This window comes from Camelus bactrianus, chromosome 33 (assembly GCF_048773025.1).
Source record: "Camelus bactrianus isolate YW-2024 breed Bactrian camel chromosome 33, ASM4877302v1, whole genome shotgun sequence".
Classification (NCBI taxonomy): Eukaryota; Metazoa; Chordata; class Mammalia; order Artiodactyla; family Camelidae; genus Camelus; species Camelus bactrianus.
This window is the reverse complement of record NC_133571.1, coordinates 5638738-5665673: the sequence shown is the minus strand read 5'-3', so window position 1 is coordinate 5665673 and position 26936 is coordinate 5638738. Positions and strand designations below refer to the sequence as shown.

At 42.5% G+C, this 26936-nt stretch overlaps 1 protein-coding gene and 1 long non-coding RNA gene across 2 annotated transcripts in view; one reads left to right on the top strand and one right to left on the bottom strand.

The window, feature by feature from the left end:
• CUL5 (cullin 5) overlaps nucleotides 1-13886 on the bottom strand; it is an 81798-nt gene extending 67912 nt beyond the window's left edge. The window contains exon 1 of the mRNA XM_074357067.1: nucleotides 13269-13886. Coding sequence (XP_074213168.1) covers nucleotides 13269-13292 — 24 coding nt within the window. The 5' untranslated portion in view covers nucleotides 13293-13886. The remainder of the gene's footprint in view (nucleotides 1-13268) is intronic.
• Nucleotides 13408-25840, top strand: LOC141575865 (uncharacterized). Its single transcript, XR_012503845.1, has 3 exons — nucleotides 13408-13541; nucleotides 13951-14035; nucleotides 25524-25840. It is a non-coding gene; the product is annotated as an uncharacterized LOC141575865 (long non-coding RNA).
• The last annotated feature ends 1096 nt before the right edge of the window (nucleotides 25841-26936 follow it).

Here is a 26936-nt window from a genome sequence, read left to right as displayed (position 1 = left end):
CTCTTCTTCACTAACAGGATGTCAACGTTCGCCATACCCCTGCCCCTCTAGCCTTCCCTTCTTACGCACAACTAATTCCCTCAGAAGCACTCTTCTCAAACACAGATGGCCACGGGGAAGCCAATGGGAGGCTGGCCATGGGGGGTGATGGGGGAGAGTATTCCAGGCAGAGGAAGCAGTCACTGCAAAGACCCCAAGGCAGAAGCATGTCTGATGTACTCAAGGTAGAGCAAAGTAAGGACAGGAGAGAGATATGAGGTCAGGGAAGCAACAGAGAGTTAGATCTTGTTATAAGGGCCTTGAAGGCCATCATAAAAAATTATAAGTGAGATGGGGAACCATTAAAAGATTCTGAGCAGATGTGACATGATCTGACTTGTGTTTTTAAATCTCCCTGATTGCTAGATTGAGAATATATTATAAGGAGCGAGTGTTAAAGCTGAGTGTAGGGTCAGGAGGCAAGGTTAGAAGTAACGGTGACATGGACCAGGGTGGTAGCAGTGGACGTAGTGAGTAGTTGGATTTTACATGTTTTAAAGGTACTGCTGACAAGATTTCCTGACAGTATGCACCTGGGATGAGAGAAAGGAATAAAGTGTGACTCTGATGAAGTTAATTTGTATATTGGTACCAGTAAAATGGAGGCCTCCTTACTGGCCCAGCCCATGTCAAAAACCTAAACCTAAATCAGCCTGCACATTTGGGAAACACCTCTCTGTCGAGGAAACTTAACACCAGTCACAATCCTCCAACTCAGCCTTAGCTAGCTAACCCTGCCTGAAAAATGGGACCTGCTTACCTTATAAGGAAATCTGACCTCCTAGCCAGTCATGCCATGTTTCTGTATTGCCTCTTCTGACACTCTATAAAACCTGCCCAAAATCCTTCAAGGAAAGTGCTTCACCGCTTGTCAGGCACTGTACTCCTCTAATCCATGGGCTATTTTCCCTTTAATAAAGGACATCAAATCTGTCACTAAATTGTTTCAGTTTTGTGATTTGACATGTCCAAGAAGTATGGCACTGCCATCAACTGCAATAGAAAAGACTGCAGATGTAACAAGCTTATGAAGAAGGAAAGCCCAGGAGTTCAGTTTCAGATGCTGCTTTCGACCCATCTATCAAACAGCCATTTGAAGATGCTGAGCAGGCAGTTCAACAAGCAAATCTAGAATTTAAAAGAAAGATCTGACCAAGAAATAAAAACTTGGAAGTCATCAGAGTGCAGATGGGTTTTAAAACTTGTTACTGGATGAGATCACTGAGGGAGTAAATTACATAAACAGAGAAGAGCCAAGCCCAAGTCGTTAGGTGTCTAATACTGAGAGGTGGGGAGACAAGTAAGAACTAGGAAAGGAAACAAAGCAACCAGGGAGGTGGAAAGGAAGTCAAGAACATGGTATTCCGGAAACCAAGTAAACAGAGCATATCAGGAAAGAAAGAGTAATCAACCTGAGCAAACGTTCCTGACGGGTCACTTAAAATGACTACTGAGACAGCAATGCGAGGGTCACCGAGATTCTGTCAACAGCAACTTCTGTAGGGTGGTAAGGACAAAAGCCGGACTGGACTAGAATGAGGAAGTGGAGGGGGAAGAGGGGAGACGGGACTGGAGAAACTTTGGCCAACTCTTGACAATTGCTGCTGTAAAAGGGAGCACAGAAGCAGCATGGTCATTGCTAGGCTGACCGACAGTCAAAAAAAAGTTTTTTTAAGATGGAATCCAGTATGTCTGTATACTGATAGACATGTTCCAAGATATAATATTAACAATGATGTATGGGGAAAAAGACGGAAATCGTTGGGGAATTTAAAATGCCCTGGGTGGACAAAAAGGAACGGAATCCAGTGCACAGGTGGAGGGACTCTACGCTAAGCTGGGAAGGCAGAGCACGCAGGATGTGCAGACTCTGGCAGGAGCGGGGATACGGCACTGCTGTGAGAAGCTCCCTTTTGACTGCTTCAATTTCTCAGTGATATGGAGATGAGGAAAATGCCATGGAAGATCGGGGAGGACGTGCCAAAATTTTGAGAGAAAAGACGTCGAACAGACATCTAGGAAAGTGGAAGAATAAGCGACCATGGAACTGTGGTGTGATCTGGCTCAGTCATAGTCTGTGGTCATGAATTTAAAGCAAAAACAGCATGTGCGTGTCTTTTTCTCTGGCACCGTTCAACCACACGGAGGCCAGCACTGCAAGGTGAAGAGATGGATTTAACTGGGATGGTGGTTTTTGCCAGTGAAACAAGAGAGGAACAAGGGAGTCAAAAGTGTATTCAAGGGAGAGATTATGATGCTTGAACAGAAAATTCATGACAGGCTAAGGGGAAGAGAAAGGACAACAGGATGATGAGAGACAGAGACTTCTGCTTCCAACCACAATGGAATAACAGAGGCCAGATTTGCCCTCCTGCCTAAACAACTGGAAAGCCAGAGGGCAGCACAGGACTGCTTTCCCGAGACAAGGTAAACAAACGCAGCGAGCCCTGCAAATGCCCAAGCATGCTGCCTGGGGACTTTCCAGGCCTGAGCATAAGCAGAGGGAACCCACAGAGCCTGGGGTTTCACTAAGTTCAGGAGACACAGCTCAGAGTTTGGGGAGGCCAAAGTAACAAAAATGTGTAGCACAGAGTATCAGAAAAAAGGGGGGCTCTGAAGATATACAATGGAGTCCCCTCGAGCCTTTGACTATTAAATATTGGCCTGTACGTGTGAGTGAGAAAACGACCAGAGACTGGGGAAATAACCACCGGGCAGCATCTTCAGGAAGCTCCAAGGCATCTGTAAAGACACAAAGCAGCCCGGCCCTCAGTGCTGTTCAGACCCCACTCTAACAAAACAAAAGCACTCGTCAGAAGGATCAAACTGATTTTAAGTAACTTCACTGTCACCGTCAAATCCAACAATATTTATAGGAAATTTTAAAAATCCAGCCCATAAAACATAAAACTCACAATGTCTGGCATCCAATCAAAAATTACCAAGCAGGCAAAGGAGGAGGAAAACATAAACCCATCCAGAGAAAAAACCATCGACAGAAACTGACCCAGAAATGACGTGGATGACAGTTTTAGCAGATAATGGCAGATGTTAAACCAGCTGTTATATACATACGCCACACGTTCCGGAAGACAGCTGAAAGCATGAACAATGTAGAAACAAAAGATGTTTAAAAGTGTGCATCAGTGAGCCGTGAGACAAATCAAATGACCTAACCTACATGTAACTGGGATCTTGGGAGGCAGAGAATACTTGAAGAAATAAAGGCCAAAATGTTTCCTAATGTGATGAAAACTATAAACCCACAGATGTAAGATATTAAACAATAAGGCAGAATCAGTGAGTTGGAGACCCTAGTGAAGTTGGATTATCAGAATAAGAGCACTAGCGTGAGTTTGAAAAAGAGGAGGAGGTAATCAGACTAGGATGCTTGAAACTGGAAAGACAAAAAAAAAATTCTCATTGTATTTTTGCTCAGTCATTCCATTGCAAGGCTTTCTACTATACCTCTCATTGCAAACACATGGCATTTGGCTAATTTTGGGTTATACCAGCCAAAAAATTTTGTATGTGTGATAAATGTGGTATAAAAGAGCAGTTCCTTTTATCTTCAAATAAGTTTTCTTTACATTTCTATGGGTAGTTCAAACATCTGAGACCTGTGAAAAAATATGAATTCAGCTATTTATACCCTCCATTATTTAACTTCAGCACAGATCACTCCATCACTTTGATCATTTTCCTTTATAACATCTGATTGCTACTTACGCATCAGGTTCTATTCTAAATACTTCATTTAATCTTTACAACTATCCTATGTGTTAGGCGACATTATTACCATTTTAGAGGTGAAAAAACTATACACTGTAACCTGAGATTAGGTTAGGTTATTTCCCTAAGGTTACAAGTAGTCAGTGGCAGAGTAAGGGGTCAAGCCCATGCAGTTTAGTTCAGTTAGAGCCACATTCTTAAATACTCCCTGGATCTTCCCTGAAAGAGGACTGAAGGGACTTCTAACCTTTGGGCCAGATCCAGCCCTTGGCTTCATCTCATCAGGCTTATAAATTGGGGTGAGGGGGACTATGATTATAAAAATTTAGTAGCAATTATGTAGAAGCCACATGGTGGAAGCATCACTACATAAAAAAAAAAGTCTCTCTTTAAACATTGTGGGGCAAGGGGAGGACATTATTTTCCAAAAAGTTAAACATCTTTTTCTAGTAAAATGAAAATTTTCACATTACACTTCCCTTCAAAACTTTCAGGTTTCTTCTGACCCATAAATGAGGAGTCAAAAAAAAAACACCCCAAAACTTTTAGGTTTCTTTTATAGAGGCAAAAATAATTTTTAAACAAATTCTGACAATGCTTATATTTTTAAAAACCCAAACTAATTTTAAGGAGAAGAAAACTAATGAAAGTTTGAACTTATTAGGGAGGGGGGTGGTTCCTTCATATTCATTTACTACACTTATTCATTCAACAAACATCAGAGGGCCTAAAGTACATGAAGGATTATGCCAATCATTGGGACACATAAATGAAAGGTCGTCAAGTAGTTCACATTCTTGTGGTTCATGACCACGTGCTTGTTCTGCCTACTGGATAATATAACAAGGCTCTCAGATTTCCGACCTGAATGAATGGCTGGTGGAATCACTGCCCATAGAAGAAACACTGGGGGAATAATGCATTTGATTGGACAGTTTAGAAGGGGTGATGTATTTTGAATGCATTGTCCAATAAAAGCAAATGTTGAAGTTGTAACCCTTGGTGTTCATTTCTTTTTGCCTGTGCTCTCCCTTCTTTATTTTAAGATGAAAGCGTATTTACTACTGAATTGCTTTTTACTTAATGTCTCCCCAGCAGCTGGGGGGGGGGGGTGGAATGAGCGTAAAGTTTCCCAGAAACTTAGAAGAGAGAGGGTAAAAACAGCATGAAAAAAGAAAGATGAAAAACAGGCGAACAAAGGTTCAGTTCCCTTTCCCTGCTCCACTTGGTAGAAAGAAATCAGAGTCTTTCAATATAACGTGTTGGTTGCCCAGCCCAAATAAAACACATTCAGCTTTATCTAAAAATATTCCCTAGTGGAAGAATCAGTTTTAAAACAGATTGAAAGTCAAGTCCCACAATCTCTTACCTATAGCCCTGGTGGTTGTTTCAAAGAAACACAAACAAACCTTAGAAGAAAGTCAATTACAGAAAAAAAATTAATTTTTTGTAATGTGTTAGCGCATGGGGAGCTGTTACAGGCCAGTAATGGAAGATACTATATAGATCTTTCTAGAATATATTATCACTTAAAAAATCTACACCTCCCACTGAAATTCAAAAGTGCTTTTCCAAGCAATGAGTTCATCTACAACAATTCCATGTTATTTAATCCCAACAAAGAGCAGATGTATAATACCTTATATGCAAATATAAAATTTGGTACCATGTTAAAAAATAGGAATGCTTAAATAAACACATGAAAGTAAATAAAAACAGAAAACCCCACTGGCTTGCAAAATGTTTTAAAAGTAACAGAATCATTTTACTCACTTACTTCGCAATGAAATAACACAAATATTAAACTATTAGTTTGCCTTGAAAAATATCCAGAAATCTCTGCACAATACACAGGACAAAACATACCCCATCAAGTTCTGGGAACAACATTACTACAGTATTTTATAACGATGTCAAGTGTTACATATTTAAAAGGAAACAAAGAATGTAATTATTATTGTTGTAGGTCTTACTACATGATGACTAAAGTACAAGAAAAGTTAAAGGACAACCTGTAGGCAAGACAAGAAATAGTAACACCCACACAACTAATAGCAATTATTTTTTGTCACCTGTGTTCTTTCATGCCCACTACATTTTTACAACACAAGGAGTTCAGGTGCTTTAAGATTTGTATTTGTTCCCTCTTTGAAGTTCCTGATCTACTGACTATAGATTATATCCAATGATGGTATTCTAATAACTTTCAAAAGGAATCCAATTTGTATACTTTAAGTCTTTTGTGTAAATTACGAGGTTAGCTTTTTGAATGTGTGGCTTCCCATAATGTCTATGAGCCATTAGTGCTCCCAGTTATGTGATTTAAACCCACATTTGCAATCCCCATTAACTGAAAGAACCACAAAACTACAGTATATATCTGAATACTGGCAATTCTCACTATGTTCCAGCCACACCACCCTTTTAAAGGTGTTCCTCAGATGTGCCAAGCTCACCACTGCACCTCAAAACCTTTGCCTAGAAAGCAGATCATTCAGGTCTCAGCGTCAATGTCACTCCAGACAGGCCTTCCCAAACCAACCTAAGAAAAATGCCCTTCCCTTTTCCTCTCTGCAGAGCCAGAGCCAAGGTCTTGAGCTGGTAAGACAGATGCTTTGACTGGCTATGAGAAAGAACTTTTAATTCAGATAAACCAATACTTTTTAAAAAGACCAGAAAGCTATGGGATCTGGCTGAAATGTCATCAAGTAGCAGGGAAGGAAAATTCAACAGGACACAGCTGAAAGCTATAAAAAATAATTTTCTATTGTAAATAGGTAAGTAAAATAGTGGCGCCACCCTCTAAGAACTCTTGATTATGTTGTTTTCATCAGAGACTTCACTACTATAAAAATTACCCAGTGTGTTACTGATTTCTTTGGTGTCAGTATTTACACATTACAATGTAGGATCCAGAGACCAGGCACCTCGCCTGTCCTCTCACTGCTGTACCACTGACACACAGGACGGCATCCAGCAGAGAGGAGACTCGTGTACTTGTGGAGTGAACAAGCCCAGGTACACACATCAAATGTCCCTGAAATTATTACCTGCATGTACTCCATGTATTGTGACCAGTGTTTTAACCTGAGCTGTAACTTGTTTGCCTGCTCACAGAGCCCATCAGGCACCAGCTTTTTCCATCTGCTATACCAAGGCCAGAGCCTGATGACTTTCAGCATCACAACTCGGTTCACTAGGACCCTAGCAAAATACCTAATAAGAAACGCCTGTCTGTCTTTCTCCACCCTTCTCTGCCCACCAAACAGAGGCTTAGTGTCCTCTAGAAACCCTACTGCAGCCTAAAACTCTTCCCTTCTAATTCATGGATAAATTGATAAATCTCTCAAAGTTTATCTTCCACTGTCACTTCCTGTTAGCAGCTTTAATTAACATATATCACCTGCAGATTATAGCAACTGCTCACTCACTTATTTTCACAGAACATGAAAGATTTTCACATTTTGTTGTTTTCTGTTTTTCTTATTTTTCATTTTTACACATTTATATTTATCACACAATTTCACAGTGAATGATTTAGTCCACTACTCCCACTCCCACCCCTACCCATGGCCAACATACGTTCCCTGAACTGCTTCTTATCCTTGGCTCTGAGGGTCAAACGTAACCGTGTCTCTGAGAGAGGCCACTGGAATGAGGGAAGGTGGCCCCGAAGATCATGACCCCCTTAGTCTGCCCATTCAAGAGGGCAATTTTCATCAACCCAGTGAAAACTGACAAGTTAGGTTCTAAACAAGGCTCTCGATTATGTTTAAACAAACATTAAAAAAGAAATATCTAGTTTTAGCCACATTCACTGACAATATTTACATCTTGGTTATTATAATTGGTTACCATAATCCTTGCCAAGCATGTTCCTGACTCAGTGCCTTCACACTGGCTGCTCCTGTTCCATTCACCTGGGCATTTTCTCCTAAAAATGTATATGGCTTGCTCCCTTGCTTCATTCAGGTCTAACTGCAAATGTCATCTCCTTAGAAGCCTTCCCTGATCATTCCTCAAAAATAACACCTATGACTACTCTTTACCCTGACTGTTTTTATTCACAACATTTATTACAACCTGACCTGTAGTACATATACTTATATGTTTATCATCTCTCCCCCCCAAATGTTAAGTTACATTTAAGGGCAGGAATTTGCTTGGATCACCATTATCTAGTTGGACTTAGAAAATGTTAAAATACTTGTTGAATTAATGAATTTATTTTCCATATTTAATGACTCCTGCTATAATTTCAATGAACACGGTGTCGTTAGCGCAAATGCCCCTCATCCATGGCCACTCCACAAATCAGATTTTGAATACACACAGAATAGAAGTAATAATGAATAGGTTTTATGCATAAGAGCCAAGAATTAGACTGAGGGCTTAACCGTATCTCTGCTCATATATTTTTCAAATATTCCTCATCATCTATGGAACTTTATTCTAAACTCCTGTATCTAGCATTGAAGACCTTTAATAATCTGACCCTGACTTTCCTTTGTACTCCTATCTTCTACTGTTTCCTGTATTTTGGGCTACTATGCCGCAACAATTTCAAGGAGCACCACTGACACAGAATGCAACCCAGCATGCAGCCCTGCTTTTACCGCAGCCATACAGATCTAGACTCCATTTCTACCCAGTTTTCTCCTAATCATCACCTACAAAGAGTCTACCCACTCTTCAAAATCCAGCACCAGTGCTTTCTCTATAAAAACTTCCTTGATCATCCCACCAGAAATGATCTCCTCTGTCTGTGAAAGACCAACACAACACATGGCAACACTCCTGAAGTTCTAGCTAATCATTTGTACTTTTTAATCTCCTTCAGTATACAGTAAACCCCCAAAGAGCATGGACATTGTTTTACATATCTTCATGGTGTCATGCACACGTGTCCAATAAAATTATTTTAATAATGAATAAATTCTGCACACACTTTGAACCACTCCTTTGTATTTCCTTTTTCTTTCCTCTCAAAGGATAAAAAAGTTTCCACTGAAGAAAGGGTGCTTCCACTGAAAGTTTGGATTGTCTTTTAAGTTGGTTTTACACCTCTACTCCTTCTGTCTCTTTCTCTAGATCTAATTAGAAGGGAATAAACCCAGAAATTCCTCCTTTTAACCAATCAGCACTCGTTTACTGAACATCTTTAACAATGCACGGATACCACATTAGACTTCCCTTTTCAATCAATTATCACTCATTTATGGAGCACCTACCATAAGTAATCATCACACTAAATGGTTAAAGCATCAACAGGTTATAAAGTCCCTAAACTGCTGGTACTTACAATCCAGAAAGGGAGTTAGACATGTAAACAGACGCTGTAACTAACACGGAAGGTAGGATGTAAGTGCTAGAGGAAAGGTGCAGTGCTGTGGCTGCGCAGAGTAGGCAACAATTAACTCCAGGCGAGGGTGCTGAGAAGGAAGCAGGGGTCTGGGCTGGGTCTCCACGACTAAGGAGGACTGTCACAGGACAACACTGAGGGGAGGGGGCATTTCTGACAGAAGGCACAGCAAACACAGAGTCTTGAAGACTCTGATATGCCAGTGAACCAAGAAGTAACCAGCGAGGTGGAGGAAGGGGTGTGTGCATGTGAGTCTGAGAGACTGCGTGTGACAGAGCGAGAGAGGACATTATTAGGAGAAGACCCAGCTGGAAAGCTCTCAAAGAATTTGAACTATCAAAGGTATCTGACAGGAAAGCGATATGGTCAGCCCTGTGTTTTGGTCTAGTGCTCAGGTCAGAGTTAAGAGATAAAAATAGTGAAATCATGGGAGTTAAGAATGCCCCAGGAAAAAAAGTATAAAGACAGAAAAAGGATGAAGATTAAATCCTGAGGAATAATTATATTGAGGAGAGGAGGGAGGTCAGTGAAAAACACTAGTAACTTGAGAGAGAGGAGACCAAGGAGAGAATGGCATAAAACCAAAAGGGAAGCAGAGGCAGCAATCAACATCAGAAGACAGGATGACTGTATTAGAGGAGAACCTCCTTTGGCAATCAGGAGGTCGCCAGTGCTCCTGAGACTAACAGTTGCAGTCTAACTGGGTGGGGGTAAGGAGAGAGCCAAGTCGTAGTAAGCTAATGGAAAAGGTTGAAGAATTATAAAGACAGCAAGTAGGGGCTGCTTTTCTAAGAGCTGTGACAGTGAAGGGAAAAAAGAGAAAAAGGGCAAAGGTTTGAGGGCAAAGCAGAGTACAGGTCAAGTTTATATGACAAGAGAGAATACATGAACTTTCTTATCCTCAGAGAAGTGAGATCAATGAAGACAAAACAAAATAAGGGGGACGCGCTGCTAAGTCCTGGGGGTAGGGGTGGGGAATGAAGGCTGAACAAATGGAAGGAGGCAGTGTAACAGGTGCCTTGAGAAAAGAATATTCAGCAAACCAGAAAAAGTTGTAGTACTGGCCAAGGAACTTAAGGGCATTTAAATAGCGCGATAAAGTAATATGCTAAGAATTAGTTTGAACAATTTGTTAGGCTTAAAAAAGTAAGATTTAAACAACTGCTATTTGGAATAGGATAGTCAGCTGGAAATGAAGAAAATGAGCCTAGATAGCAACAGCAAAAGTAAAGGAACAAGTAGAATCACATGTTAAAACAACAAACTTAAAGTAGTAAGACTGAAAGGTTTTGGGAGCTATAAACCCCCCAAGCAACTGATCACTGAGTATCTCAAAACGTACAACACAAGTCTTTGTATGCCCAAAAGATTTCCAAAATCCAGCAACAGTCCACTTGCTTTAAGTAGTGAAAACAATTATTATTACAATCAAATTCCAATATTAAAAAAAAGTAGGTGGTTTTTATTGCATTGGATTTATTGGTTTTTATGCAACTTGTAAGTCTCAGATCACAGGCATGAATCTTGTTCTCTCTCTTAACATACTAGCTACCCCTCCAAACTCTCCATTCACAAATTCAATAAACTCAACTTCAACCAAGCTCCTGGTGAACAAGAAGGAGACGTATTTTTTCAGCAGGAAGTAAAGGCCTCCCTTCAGGGCTGATGATGGCTTATTACTCATCATTCTTCAGGTTCAGTTGTTTAACTGACAACCCAATCCTAAACGCATTCTCATCTGGCCCCCATTTCTCCATGCTGACCATATGACATGATAATTCTGTCAAATACACTCGGGTGAAATCTAATTGCACAATGTCTAAGGCAGGTGGCTAGTGAACCAGTCGATGAGCGATGTCAAGAAAGGAAACGAGGTTAATGTGGCCAGCCCCCAGCCAGCTCTGTCTCTGTTCAAAGTACCACCACGCGTGAATTTAAATGATCCTATGAATTCCTTTAAGGGTTTCACTGCAGTTTTCCAAGAAGATAAACTTACCACTTTTTCATTAACTACTTCTAAATATATAAACACAAGGCAATTCTCCCCCAATAAGAAGAGGAAAAAGAGGAAAAAAAAAGTTTTCTGGCCAATATGTAAACTTCTGGTGATACAGATAAAAGAATCAAATGTCTACTCATAATATCCCTTTTATTACATTACACATATTTAAAAATCATATACTATACAAAATAGTATTTAGAAATTCTTTTTCCCCCTTTTCAACATTTCATTAAATTTTTCCAGGGTATCTATGGCATCTTTTCATGCTCACTTGAGTGACTGAGTCATTTACCAGTTCTGTCAAAGCATTATCACTTTCCTTTTATTAAGTAGTTTAAGTTACAGAACTTTTTGAATTCTAGTGATCTTTTTAACCTGAGTCCTAAGTGCCTATTTATACACATCTGGGCAGTTTTTTCATTCTGTAGGTAGGTGTGTGCTATAAACGTTGATTCATAATCTCTACAACGTAACCACTCTGTAGTACTGACAAGTAGCTTCAGACTTATATCTCCCCCAAACAATCCTTTGTATGGAGTAGAATAAAGTGACTCGCTCTTTTCTGAGAGAGAAACCTGAGGGGGAAAGAAGACCTTGCTTTATATCCAAGTAATCAACAAGTCAAAAAGTCACAAAGAATCAGGAATCCAACTGCTTCTTAAACACATCTCAATTAATAACTTACACTATTGTTTATGTAAATACACGGATCATTAACAGGAGTCTTCAGAAGTTAAGCAAGTTTTCCCTCTGAATTAGTATTAGGACTTTGGTATACTGTTACAAAGGAAGAGTAGAGTGGGTTACTCAATTTCCATGAATCTCTTTTCTTAGAGAAACAGCAGTAACTCTAGTAATTTATGTATATTGTGTACTAATTAAGTGCCCGTCGCTGCTTTTAAGATTTTACATATATTAACTCAATCTCCACAATGCTCCTACGAAATAGGTTCCTATTGATAATTTCCTTCTATTGTTGAGGAAACTCAGGCACAGAGAGGTTTAGAAACTTGCCCAAAGTCATACAGCTTCTAAGCGGCAAAAATTCAGTCTAGTTCTAGGTCTCTCCCCCTTTTAAAAGAAGATACATTGCCTCTTAAATTAGTAAAATTAGATCTATACTTTATAAGACAGTCCCATCTATTAGACAGCTAATATCTGTAGTCTAAAGAAGACATGAGCGGGGTTACAATAAATTTTAATATATTTTCTATTACCCACTCACACTGCCTGAAGGCATCATAGGTTTGAAAGAGTAGTTCATCCGTTGTATTTACGTTCCTTGAGCTAATCACTGTCCCCATTTCAGTTAACACTTTTAAGGCAAAAGGTTCCTACTACAAACACAGCACAGAGGAAACCAGTACCATGTCTTCCTCCTTCTCTTCCAGCCTTTTTAACTGGTGGTAGAGCCTCTGCCCCTCTGGGCCTAGACCTCCCTTGGCACCCCAAATATTTAAAACTAACTTGAACCGTCTCCTTTGATAAGGCAACTTTCCTAAGCCCTGAAACGATAGAGGTGCTTCCCCAGTAGTCTGGCTGTGTGCTGTAATGGGGTGGAGGGACCGTTTCCTAAGGGAAAAAACGGGTAAAATATGAACTCCAAAAAAGGCGAATAGGGGGGAAGGTATAGCATGCAGAAAACGGAGGGAGTGGGGAGGAAGGCACCGCTGTCTGACTTGGAATTTCGAGCAGACAGAACGAGAAGAACAGACATGGGGGGGCGGGGGGGCGGGTTATTAAAACCTGTTAGGCAGCATTTGCTTGGATTTTCCTTCCACGCGTCTTAGACTGTCTCTTCAGAAGAAACGGGGACCCTGAGAAGGCTAACGGCCCGGCGGCCCGGCGCCCAGACGTCCCCTCTCCGCGGCCCCCGCCGGCGCCGGCCCCGGGGAAGCCCCGCTCCCCGCCAGCCCCCGGCCAGGCCTCGCGCCCGCCGGCCCAGCGGCCTCCCGACCCCAAGGCCGGAGACCCGCGCGCTCCGGCCCGCGGCGGCAGCCTCCCCGGCTCCCCTTCCTGCAGACAAGCCCCGAGCGCTCCCACACTGCGCTGCTGAACCTAACCCGAGCCTTTCCCTAAGGGCCGAACCCAGGCGGCCCCGGAGCAGAAAGCAAGCCGGACCGAGGGTCTTACCTTTAACAGATTAGACGTCGCCATGTTCCTTCAACTTAGACTCTCGCGAGACGCCGCGAGATTTCGTGGCGCTGCCGGCCAGGCCACCGCTGCAGGCCGGAGTCCCCACCTGGGCCGCTCCGGGGATGTGCGGGCGCCGGGTCGGCGTGCCCGCGGCGCTGACCTCGTCCCAGGCACCTGGCGCGTCCTGGCCCTTTCCCCCTACATGGTCAGCGGAGCTTCCCCACGCGAAAGAGCTCATGCAAACGCTCGGGGAGATTGCAGCGGCGAATGGTGAGGAGGTAACGGGAGCCGACCCGAACGGGAAGAGGAAGCATCGACTCCACCACGGGCCTCCCCACTGCTTCGGACTAGTCTGTGTGGTTGCGCCCGCGGAGGCCGCCGGCAACGAATTTAGCTCGGCTTCGGGCCCGGCGGCTCGTGGGTCGGCGGTCGCATCACGTGACGCGGCAGGCGGGGGCGCGCTCGGGAGCGAGCGTGGGAGCCGGGCAGCCTCGGGGGGCCGGGCGGCTGCGGAGAGGGCGGGAGCGCGCCCTCTGCTGGCGGGCCTGGCTGTCTTCCCTCGTCCCCCGCCTGGGGGTGCAGGGAAATGCCTTAGCCCGAGTGAAATGCTTGTTAAAATAAATAGGAGCCTTCAATAAGAGCTGGCGCACAGAAGGCACCCACTAAATACTTGTTGCAGGAATGGATGAATGCACAGAGGTGTCAGCTATTACTGTTTCTACTCAAGAGTGCCTGGCCTGTGAGTGAATCTCACAGTAACGATGGTAAGTGGAAGAAGTCAGACAAAAAAAAAAAAAAAAAAAGAGATTACTGTTCTATGATTCAATTATGTAAGGTTCTTGGAATTGCAAGGCAGTCTATATGACAAAAATTTTTTTAACTTTTTTTATTGACTTATACTCATTTTACAATGTTGTGTCAAATTCCAGTGTAGAGCACAATTTTTCAGTTATTCATGAACATACATACATTCATTGTCACTTTTTTTTTGCTGTGAGCCACCACAAGATCCTATATATATTTCCCTGTGCTATACAGTATAATCTTCTTTATCTATTCTACATATGCCTGTCAATATCTACAAATTTTGAACTCCCTGTCTATCTCTTCCCACCCCCTCCCCCCTTGGCAACCACAGGTTTGTATTCTATGTCTATGAGTCTATTTCTGTTTTGTATTTTTTTTTTTTATATTCCACGTATGAGCGATCTTATATGGTATTTTTCTTTCTCTTTCTGGCTTACTTCACTTAGAATGACATTCTCCAGGAGCATCCATGTTGCTGCAAATGGCATTATGTTGTCAGTTTTTATGGCTGAATAGTATTCCATTGTATAAATATACCACATCTTCTGTATCCAGTCATCTGTTGATGGACATTTAGGCTGTTTCCATGTCTTGGCTATTGTAAATAGTGCTGCTATGAACATTGGGGTGCAGGTGTCTTTTTGAAGTAGGGTTCCTTCTGGATATATGCCCACTCCTGGGATTCCTGGGTCATTTGGTAAGTCTGTTCCTAGTCTTTTGAGGAATCTCCATACTGTTTTCCACAGTGGCTGCACCAAACTGCATTCCCACCAGCAGTGAAGGAGGGTTCCCTTTTCTCCACAGCCTCTCTAGCATTTGTATATGACAAAAAGTTTATCAGTGGTTGCCTATCACGTGATGGGCAGTATGGAGAGATCATAAGGGACACAAGGAAACTTGAGGTTGATGGGTATGTTCATTATCTTGGTTGTTGTGATGGTTTCATGGGAGTAAACCCATGTCAAATCCTACCAAATTTCCTAGTTTAATGTGTACCTTATTGTATTGTGTATTACACCTCTGTGATGCTGTTATTAAAAGCTATAAATAAACTAAAATGTAATTGTAGATATGGGGAAAAAGAGTGCCTGGCCCTGAAATAATCTGTAAGAGGTTGTTCAGGTAATGAGTATCAATCTTGGATTACCTGAAGGTACATTATCCTACAAAAGCCTAAACCACAAGCCCCTAAACTTTAATCCCTTTAGACCCCAAACCACTGGCCAAAGAAAGAGAATATAATTTATATGTAGAGCCCACAGTATACTTGGTGTTGTATTATACATGTTTCCAAACAGTATTCATTCATACATTCATAATATGGCAGAAATAAATAAGAGCTACAGAGTAAAGCAGGGAAGGGGGATGAAGTTGGCAATTTTAAATAGAGGGATCAAAGTAGATCTCACTGAGAAGATGGCATTTGAGCAAAGGCTTCAAGGAAGTGAGGGAGGAGGCCAGGACATATGTGGGAGGAGAGCATTCCAGGTACGGGGGGAGTACAGGTGGGGAGTCGCCCACGTGTCAGAGGAGCAGTGGGAAGTTGGTGTGTTCAGAGCAAAGAGAATAAGGCCAGCATAAGGCCGTATAGGGCCTTGTGGACCACTGGAAAGACTGGCTTTTTTTCTAAGTGAGATGGGCAATCATTGCAGGCTTTTGAATAGGGGAGTGGAGTGATCAGACTCCCATTTCAACATGATCATTCTGACTGCTGTGTAGAGAGTAGAAGGAGAGAGGTAATTTATAGAAGGCTTTTGTATTACCTCATTAAATCAACCCAGTCATACCACCTAGGTGCCCCATAGTTTACAGTGATTTCTTGGAGAGTAATCTAGGCATGATTAAACAGTGACTCCATGGTAGGACAAGGATTCAGAGCCACTAGGCCTGTCATGTCCTGGCAGAATGTCCACATACGGATGACTCTTAGAGGTCACCTTTGTTCTTCAGATGAGAAAATGGAGGCTTCTCTCTGGCCAAGGTCACAACTAGGTCAAGGAAAGGTCCTTGTCCAGAACAAACTTTGTATATAATTACGGTTCCCTTTTCCAGTGAAACTGGGGTGTCTTCAACCCTAGTCCGACTCTGCTGCTTAAAGTGTAAGTTGATTGAATTATAGCCAACCTTCTGTACCGTAAAAAGAGTTAGGTGACAAACTGTGATGTAATGATTGAATCCATAAATTAATGACCCAGCTTAAAGAATCCAATTAAGTATTTAATACCTGTTTGAGTATCTAGTATGTACTAGGCACTGGAAATACAGGATTAAATGAGACAGACAAGACCTCTTCCTTCTTGGAGTTTATGGTCTAGTAAGAAAGCCAGATACTAAGCCTAGTTACATCGATCACATGTTGCCTGATTGGAGTTGTGATAAATACTGCGAGGGAAAGACACAATGTGCCTTTCAGAGCGTACGGTTTGGAGGGGGACTACTATTTTATGATAGCACTATTCCTATGATCATGCTCTGAACCTTATGACTACTTTTGAAAACTGGGTTTAAAATATCCCACTGTCTAACAAGACAGTCCATTCTCCTAACTCGCTTGTTCTGGCAACATCACTGCTCACAAAAGTCTGACTCAAATGAATTCTCCGTTTCATTGACCCCACCAATTCCTTATTATCTCTCATCCCCTTCTGTTTTCACTTTCTTCCTCATCCAGTTTAGATTCAATGACCCATCATCATTAAAATATTTAAAAATTTAAAATGCTTACACATTTATTTAAAGATAGAGAACACAAGCACATGATACAAAATCCAGAAGGTGCTGAAAGGCATACAGTTAAAAGTAGGCCTCCCCTCCCCCTTTCTGGGGTAATGTGATGTTCTGCATTGGGGTAGGGATTTGGCTCATTCAGGTGTATGCATTTGCCAGAACTCAGCCAGTGTACCCTTAATGTTTTTGCATCTCATTCAAAAGAAAAAAATAGTAAACAAAATTTGAATGTAGCTAATGATCTTCATGCTGAAGAATTTAGGGATAAATGAAGTTATAGTTGTTATTTGCTCTGAAATGTATCAAAAGATGGATTGATGGTTGCAAAGCAAATATAGTAAAATATTAATAACAGAGTCTGGGGATGGGTTTACTAGTGTTCTCTATGTAAAATCTTTCAATTTGTCTATATGTTTGAAATTTGCATAATAAATGCTGTGGGCATTTTTTTTTGATAGTCCTCCTTCCTCCACAGTCCCCCAGGCACCCATTCTCCCTCATGCAGAGACAACTACGATTACAAGGTCCTTGCACCTCCTGAGGACATGCTGTGCGTATATACACTATTTATGTGTGTATTTTTTTCTCTCCCCACGAATGATGGCACACTGCTTATGCTCTTTAACATCTTTTTTCCACTCAGCTGTATGATGTAAATCACTGGAAAATATATTTGTGCTTATTTTTTTTCATACTTTCTTATAGAAATCCAATTACTGGCAGGCCGTAAAGCACCTGAGGCTTCCAGGATGTTTGGGATAGTTGCTTCCAAAATTGTATGCTCTGAAAGGCCCATTTTAAACACAATAGCTGTAAAGCTAACGTTTTTCATTTGTAAGAAGCAAAAAAAAAAAAAAAAAAAGCTTTTGTGCATATAAAGGGAGTATGTAAAATTTAATCAATAAACTATTAATTAAAGAACTGATGAAAAACCAGGGGGGCATCAAGGGTTTTCAAGATTTGGGAGTGGGAGAGGGAGGAAGATGGCTCTCGGGGCCTCCTAGACTTCTGGAAGGAAAAAGAGCTCCCCCTGAAAGACGGCGCCACTGCCTGGCACCGGGAAGACAGCCCCACAGAGCCAGCCCTGAGCCTAACCGTTCCTGGAGTCTAACTGTGTCCCTATAGCAATTTCTATCCTATTCCTCAACCGGAAGACCCCCCTTTGCTGGGCTGGAGGTGCCACCCATTGCCGGTGCTGATGGGTGTGTTAGCTGTCTTCCTCGGGAGAGGGTATCTTGGAGGCACGTTGTCTTCTGTAAGGCAGTCCCCTGTACCTTACGTCTGCTCAGCCTGCCGGACCACTCTATTCGGGTGGCTCCCTCCTCCAGGGCCCCAAACACTCTTAACCTCCACTCCCATCTCCAGCAAGTGGGGCCCTGGACAAGACGCGGGGGCTGAGAGATGGAGAGGTAAGGCAGTGAGATCCCCACCAGAGAACCTAAGATTTCCATCCAGGGGTCAAGGTCAGGAGTGAAGCTCCCATAGTCCAGTTTGGACATGTTCCATAATCACTCTCTTGGAAATACCTGCAACAGCCTACCCTTTTTCTCCTCCATCATTTGTAAGTAATAAAATCACAGCCTTAAATAAACCCTCTTTATCTTCTTTGTACCCACACCCGAGTAGCTGAACGCTGCTGGAGAAAAGCGCAAAACCAGGTTGAGCGGTTTCTCCCTAAACTCACACCAGACCTCACATGGGAACTTAACGCTACCCCACAGTCCTGTCCTGCTTCTCTCTGGTGGGCCTGCCCTTCCGCTCCTTCCCTAGTGCACCTGCTTCATCTCATAATCACTTACTCCCCTCCCCGCACCTCAGTGGGGTACTCCATCCATACTTCATCACAGAAATAAATGGCATCTTTCTTTTCTTCTCCCATGAAGTCTTCAAACTTCTGTCCCTCCATCTTTTAATCCCTTTGTCTTATTGTACTGTTGGCCAGGCCCCTCCTCCAGCCCAGTACTTCCGTTTGTATTCTGGATCCCATCTCAAGAACTTCCTTCCTTTATCCATTCCCCACCTCTTTTGTATCATCGTTTCCCCTCCTCTCCTATTTTATTCCCATCAGCATAAAAAACGTGTTCACAAAGTGTGGAGCTGGCTGGCGCTCTCTGAAGCTGCTCTAAAGTTCATAAAAAAGCCCACTCCTGGGCTCTCCATGTGCCTGGAGCCGACTGACACCTTAACCCCAACTCCCCACTGCAGGACCCTTCGCATACCTGCATTTCTGCAAGATAAAAACATCTCTTGATTTGTGTTTTCACCCTAACAGAACTAACCACCCTACGAAATAGCCTGTCAGACAATACCCTCGGGGGACAGGTCTCACAGCACATCCTGCCCTCATTGGTCAGAGTGCTCCTGACAGATCTTACAACCAATCAGCTGCCTGTGCAGGAATTGATCACGCAGCCCCTGCTCCTCGTGTGCACACCCCCTCCCCCCAGTAAAAGCCCCTGCACGTTCACCCTGGGTGCTCACCCAGGCACCTCTATCTGTGTGTTCTGCTGTTGCCTGTAACAGCGTATCTAGTAAACCCCCCTGTGTTCTTAAACCCTCTCGGTCTTTGGTAAATCCTTTACCGCCCACACCCGCTGGCCCACCTTGTGTCCCGCAGCAAAAAGCATCTTTCATGTTAAAAAGTATCCTTCCTTTAACTCTGTGATCAGTTTTTACTTCAGGGCGCCAAGCAGGGAGTCCAAGACAGCTAGTGCTCAAAAACCCTGAACTCCTAGATGGGTTTCAGCAAAGCATTTTTAACGACAAGGTGAGGGAGGGCCATCCCAGGGTATGCGATCAGCTTGTGCACAATTCTCTGGTTGGCTGATGGTGAGATAATAGGGCAGTGTCCCAGGGATTAACATTATTAGTCCTTAGGTTCCAGTAAGCCTGGGGGCTGTGTGCTCATGCTCATCAAATTCCATTTGTTGGGGGATTTTCATATCTGTAAAACAACTCAGGAAATGTGCATCGGACACTTATCTGGGTCCTTCAGAGAGGAGCTGCAGCAGAGGACATGGGGGAGGGGTCTGTCCCAGGAAGGCCCATGGGGTCCTGCTTAGTTACAGAATCACCCCGCCTGTAACTTGGTCGTTCTTCCAGACAAAATCACCTAAGGACCTACCTCTGGTCTTTGATTTGGGGTGCTGTCCCCATTGCAATCGCCTGGGTAAAATCAGCTTCCTGACTTGGTATTTTACCTTTGACAATGTGTAAAACATGACTTCTGATCTTCTCTCTTCTTTAACAGCCATTTCCATGCCTTTTCCTGGTCCAAATGTATTTCTCTCTCACCTTCCCAAGGCTTCTCATCCAAGTTTTAAACCACTCTCCACCCAGCTGTTGACGTCCAAAACCTTTCTCCTTTCCCCTACTTCCCACAACCAATGCATCAGCAAATCCCCTCCATTCTGTTTCCAAAACATAATTTGACTCTGTCCATTTCTCTCTGTAATCACTGCCATCACCTTATTACAAACAAAGGTAACTTCAATGGATCCCTAAATATGCTTCTTTAGTTCATTCCCTATGCAGTAGATTTGAGTTGGGGCAGGTGGAAGAATTAGTGTCCATGTGCTATGTTGTAATGTTACCAAATGATACATTAGAGAGAATAGACCTAATTTGAGGAAATGAAAGATTATTCTTTCCAATAATTACTTTATTATTTTAAAATAAAGTTCTATATATTCCTTGTGAGAAAAATGTTTATCTCCACTTATCATGACTATCTTTGTAAATCGTATAAATCAGTTAGTACTTTGCTAATTTGGGCTTTTTTAAAAAAAAAATCATGATTGAATTTCATTTTTATTCATCAGAGAAAAGAAATTCACAAATATCTGTTTGGGGTGTCTATCTTAAAGTATTGACCAACCCCTTTGATCAGAGGAGTTAATTTTATTTTTAAGTTTCAGAGAAAGATTAATCCACAACCTTATTGAAATTGTTTTTGTTTGTTTTTTAGGGGGAAGTGATTAGATTAATTTCTTAAAAAAGTTTTTAATGGAGGCAGTGGGGATTGAACCTAGGAAATTGTGCATGCTAAGCACACACTCTACCACTGAGCTATATCCTCCCCTGCTGAAAATTTTTATACGTACTAATGGTTGAGAACCCTTGTATACTGCTAAGTGCATGTGCTTCACCAGAAAGAGAAAGAAAAATATCATATGATATCGCTTATATGTGGAATCTTAAAAATAGACACAAATGAACTTACAAAACAGAAACAGACTCACAGACATAGAGAACAAATTTATGGTTACCGGGGGAAAAAGGGCTAGGAAGGGATAAATTGGGAGTTTGAAATTTGCAGATACTAACTACAATATATAACATAGACAACACATTTCTACTGTGTAGCACAGGGAATTATAGTCAATATCTCATGCATTGCTAATCCTGCTGTCTTAGTTGCCTTGTCTGTAATATTAGGATAAAAACAGCATCTCCATCATAGTTATTGTAAGGATTAAATATGACAGTGTATGTAAGGTGCAATGTAGTATAGTGTGTTACACATGTGAGCCCTCAATAAATGTAATAAGACCTAATACATGTAAACTGCTTACTACATGCCAGGCACCGTTCTATGCACTTTACATAGATGAATATATTAAATGCTGGAGTTTAATCCCTCCTTGTGGAGACTTTAAGCGTCACTTAAACTTTACATCTTTGGAGAGGAATCATCAAAAGTAGCTGATGGGAATGATGCACTTACAAAAACGATGCAGAAGATAGAAGGGGGGAAATTTTCAGAATCATTTTCTTGATGAGGAGAGCAGGTGGCACGTAGTGCACAAATGGAGAGACGGGAGTCACACGTAGCAGCAGGATGGATGCAAAACAGTGGACGGGCTGTTGGAAGTGAGAGTTCTCTTCTGACTGCTTGTCCTCTCTGGCTGAAGTTGGAAACCAGCTGATAGGATGTTGTGAGGTTTAAGAAGAAAAGAGGAAAGAGAGAAGGAAATAATTATTTTCAGTGGAGAAGATGAAGGGCTAGGGAAATGCATGAGGATTTCTAGGTAGCCCCAAGGACCCACTTGAGAGCAGTGGTCCTGAATTTTAGTTGAGACCACTCCGCATAGCTAAGGAAATTAAGACTCAGCAGGGTTAGGCAATGTGCTGAAGGTTTCACGGCTCATGAGTGGCAAGACCTGTTTGGTTCTAAAGCCACATTCAGCTGCTCAGGCACAGAACTGAACAGGTACAGAATAAGCTGTAACCTAGGCTGGAGTGAGCATACATGTAAAGGAGTATGATGGTTGACCATGGGATTAGACCTGAATCTGGAGGGTGAAGAACAGTGGAAAGATAAGAGGATCAAAGTACTGAGGTCTGGGTAAGCGTCTAAGGATTGCTGGCGTCAAGATACAAGAGGGACTGAGCTGAGAGATAGGAGGAGGTGGCTGAGGGTGAAACTGAGCTTAGGCTGTTACTGGTTGCAGTTATTGGCAATGAAAAGGGCTCAACTGTGAACATGGGAGAGAATGGTTGGAGTAGGGTACAGGATGGGGCCACTGGAGAACAAGAGGTCAGGGGAACCAAGAAGCCAGGCACCCCAGGTGCTTTTTCGATGTCCTAGTCATATCTCCTTGACCTACTTCTGGTTTCAGCAGCAGCTATGGTGGAAGACCTTTCAGACGTCCCCTGACATCTTCCCACCTGAAAAGGGCCCCCTCCTTCTGCTTCCAACTCAACGTCTTCTCTTAAAGCCCAGGAGCCCGCTAGGTTCACAAACAAGTGCAAAGTACAGCAAGGATGGGGAAGGTAAGCTTCAGGGAACCACCTCCAACCAGCAGGGTCGGAAGCCAGTGAGTAAGCGTCCCAGCCTCCAGTCCTTAGACGGACGCTTTTGTGGGACACTCAGGATGCTTCCCAGAGGTCTTCTTGGACGTGAGTCCCTCCTCCCTTTTTTTTTTCACGGTAGTGACCTTGAAGCCACACCTTTACAGAGGCTTTTCTTCTTTCCCTATATCCTATTCTCCTTGCTCCCTGCTTCCTGCTTCCCGGGTTATCTCCCAAGCCCTTATTTCAGGGTCTACCTTCGGGAGAAACCTTAGTAAAACACAAGGATACTAGTAAATCTTCTGTGGATATTGAAATCGCCAAGAATTATGAGAGGAGTCATGTTGGAGAGAATGATAGTGAGTCAGGATGTAAATTAAGGAATGCAGGAGAATGACCAGGGGACAGGGGTCAGTACACAATTGTGACAAGGATGGTGAATGGATGGAGATAGTCCACCGACACCGGACTTAAAGCCGAGTGCTTTTAGGGCAGAGGGGAAGAGGAGGATTTGGAAGCAGCAGTGGAGAGCAAAGAAGACCAGCACATGAACTCCAGGCCCAGTGGTACATCAGAAGGCAAGTCAGAGGTTTTAACTCCGGGATCCTTAACCTTGCGCTCTGGTACCCTCCAGCGACCACTGCTGGGCTTGCGGCCACTGTGGTGGAAAGTGTTCAAAATTGCATCTCCCTAGCTCCCCACTGTGGTACGTCAGTTAGCTACAGTGGCAGGAGCGGCCATCCGGGGTCCCATTGACTTTTTGGCTCAAGGGTGATTTAAAAGACCCTGAAAGGAACACACGCAATTGCACCCCAACACTTCTAACATTTGTTTTATTGTCTATAATTACACATTCACTTTTCCAATACTAGAAACAAAAAAGCCTTTATCTTGCCTGATTAGTGCTAAGCAGCAAAAAGGTTGTTGGCCAATTGTTAACACGTCATTCATGCTATCACTTGCAAACTTCAACTAATTAGAGTTTCACTTTTAAATTCTATAGTACTTTTAGTTCAAGCTACTGTCTTTTAAAATCCTTATTTTAAAATTCTCAGTTTAGACAATTTACAAGATGAGGAGAGACTGTGAAAGTAACACTGTAGTAATGGAATTTAGAAGGTTATCTTCTACATGAAACTCAGTTTTTTAATTTAATTAAATCTGAAGCGAATTGTCACAGTATTTTTGCTGTGTCAAGCAACCTAGTAATTACAGGACAACAGATGCGTCCTGCTGTATCTTTGCTTAGTAACTTAGTACTTATAAAAAGAACATATCCCCAGGCATCACAAATCTAGGCAATGAGATCACATCAATATTAATATTAATAATAATTAATTAATCAATATTAATATTAATTTTGCCACTTCTTCCATCAGCCTTCACTTCTGCCCCCTCACTTTTTTTTGTTTTATTTTGTCAGTCTCCAGGGCTTGCTTCAAAATGTTCATATCAACTCCGCTTGGAAACTTCAGCTCCATCATTTAGTTGAGAACCTAGAGCAACGTATTAGTGATTTCAGAGAATACACGTACTTAGAGATGCTAATTAGGGGCCAGTTGAGAACATAAGGGGACAAACAGGGCTTAAAATATTTAAATCATGGTGGTAAAGCTATCCTGGAGAGTACATCTTGAAAGGGAGATCAGGAGTTGTTTTTCCTTCTTTTGCCTCTGAATAGAACTTGCCTACTTAGTTGTAGGTGGGGCAGCTAGAGAACTACAAACCTCTTTCAAGTTTTGCAGCCTAGAAGGGACCAGCGCCTGGAATCTACCCACTAGAATGCACAAGAATCATGTTGCACTAGCAGGGACATCCTGTGACAGTTCTCTTTGATATGATTTTCCCCAAATTGATTTGTATATTCAATAAAATTACAGCAAAATATATAATCTTTTTTAATAAAAACTTGACAAGCCAATTAAAAATGTATCTGAGATAAAAATGTGGAAGAATGCCAAAAATAATTAAAAAAAAAAAAAAGGACTTGTGCAACTAACACATCAACCCACATTACTTTTTCAATGCTGGGGTTTTTTTTTTTTAACTTTTTATTAAAGAAAAGTTCATAAAAGTAGAAAAAATAGCGCAATGAAACTCCATACACACAATGTATTAGATTCCTGTTGCTGCTGTAACAAGTTACCATAAATTTAGTGGCTTAAAACAATGCAAATTAATTTTCTTACCGTTCTGGAGATCAGAAGTCTACAATCGAGGTGTTGGAAGGGCTGGCATTTCTTCTGAGGTTTTCAGGAAAGAATCTGTTCCTTACCTTTTCCATCATCTGGTGGCTGCCAGCTTTCTTAGCTGGTGGCTCTCTCCTCCAACTTCTAAGCCAGCAGCATAGCGTCTTCTCTCTCTGACTCTGCTTCTGTTGCCGCCGAGTCTTCTATGTTTGACTTGGACCCTCTTGCCTCCCTCTTATAAGGATTCTTGTGATTACAGTGGGGCCCACCTGGGTAATGCAGGGTGCTCTTTCCATCTCAAGATCCTTAACTTAATCACACGTGCAAAATTCTTTTTGCCACATAAGGTAACATATTCACAGGTTGTGGAGATTAGGGCATGAACATCTAAGGGGTGGCGGAGGCATTACTTTGTCTTCCATCCATAGAAACAACTCATAATCACTCCAATTTACTTCTAATCTATCGTTTTGAAGCAAATCTCTGATACTCTACCATTTCATCCATAATCACTTTAGTATGTATCTCTAAAATGTAAGGGCTCATTTAAAAACCAGACTGTAATGCCATTATCACACCTAAAAATCAACATTAAGGCAATGATGTCTTAATATCATTGTTTACTATTCAGATTTCCCTGATTGTCACAAAATTCTTTTTTACACTTAAACCAGGATCATATGGTCAGTGTAATACATTTGGTTGATATATCCCTGAAGTCTCTTTTAACTTACAGATTTCTGTGGTGGACACTGAGATGCCCCATCCTGACCCCCTTCTGTGAAGGGCTTATCGCCTCAGCTCTGCTGTCCACAGGCAACATCCAGCTGTCAGTTCTCTCCAGACTTGTCCCAGCTGCAGAGCCACCTCACCCAAAGCCACACCCCAGGCCACACCTCTTCTGGAAGGCCCCGTCTCTGACAACTTATCAACAAAACAGTAATAAAGGCTCAACATCTCAACCTAACTCTGTCTCAGAGTCAGCTTCCTAGGAAACCCATCCTATGACAGCTGTTACCAGGAGGCTTTCAATAAAAGAGCAACCAAAATGAAGTTTTGTTTTTTGTTGTTTTTGTTTTTTGGGGGGAGGGTGGGTGGTAATTAGAGTTATTTGTTTGTTTGTTTTTTTAATGGAGGTCTTGGGGATTGAACCCGGGACCTCGTGCACCAAGCACGTGCTCTACCACTTGAGCTCTACCCTCCCCCCAATAAAATGAGGTTTTGGAACTGAACCACTTCTTACTAGTATGACAAAGAGACCATCAAAGGTTAAAACTTGCCCCAGCAGCAAAGTGTCTGCTATATGGCAGAAGAGAATGCGTTAGCTGGTGTGATATGTAAGGCATCTGAGGAAGGTGTGCTCACCACATGGGGTCACCAGGGTAAGTACAAGGACAGTGGTCCTGGGTGGCTATCACTTAGTACAAGAAAAAGATAATGAAAACCTGTGAGCAGTAACTGGCCAATTGGAAACAGTGTGACATCCAGAAGGCTCCCTGATAACTTACAATGAGGCTTTCATCTCCTCCAGTGGGATGATAGGGACAGTCAAGGACCAGGCCCAGGACTTAATCCTCAGAGGAAAGGAGTTTCAAAGAGAGTTAACCCCCCTACAAGACAGGCCTTCTACCCCAAGGTCAGGGCCACAACTGAGAAAGGATGGACACATGGAGTGAAGTCACCTAGGCTGATGACCCAGAAAATCATGAATTACCAGGTTCCCCTGGGCCCTCTGAGCCGAAAGTTCCACCCCTCCCTATCTCCCTTGGCTTGTTGATGACACGGATTTTTTTCCCCACAAGGTAACACGTGCCCTTTCTTGGCCTTAACTCAGGCTGAGTCACAATATAACCCAGTCAACAATGTGCTGGGCCTGAAAAGGCAGGAAAAAGCCTGCACCCCGAAAGACTGCCAAGTATGAGCCAGCAGGGGCTGGGGGATTAGGCTGCTGTTGGTTCCTGAAGGTGCTTGACGAGCAGCCCAGAATATAAGGTTGGGTAGGGGAAATTTTATTGATTTGGGAGCATTTTCACAGGATGCTGGATTTAATACTCCGGCAAGGACCCCAGGTGATGGTGCCAACTTTTCCCAGGATGCCTTCTAGAAACAGAAAACGTAACAGCCACACTAAATGACGTTGCAACGCTAG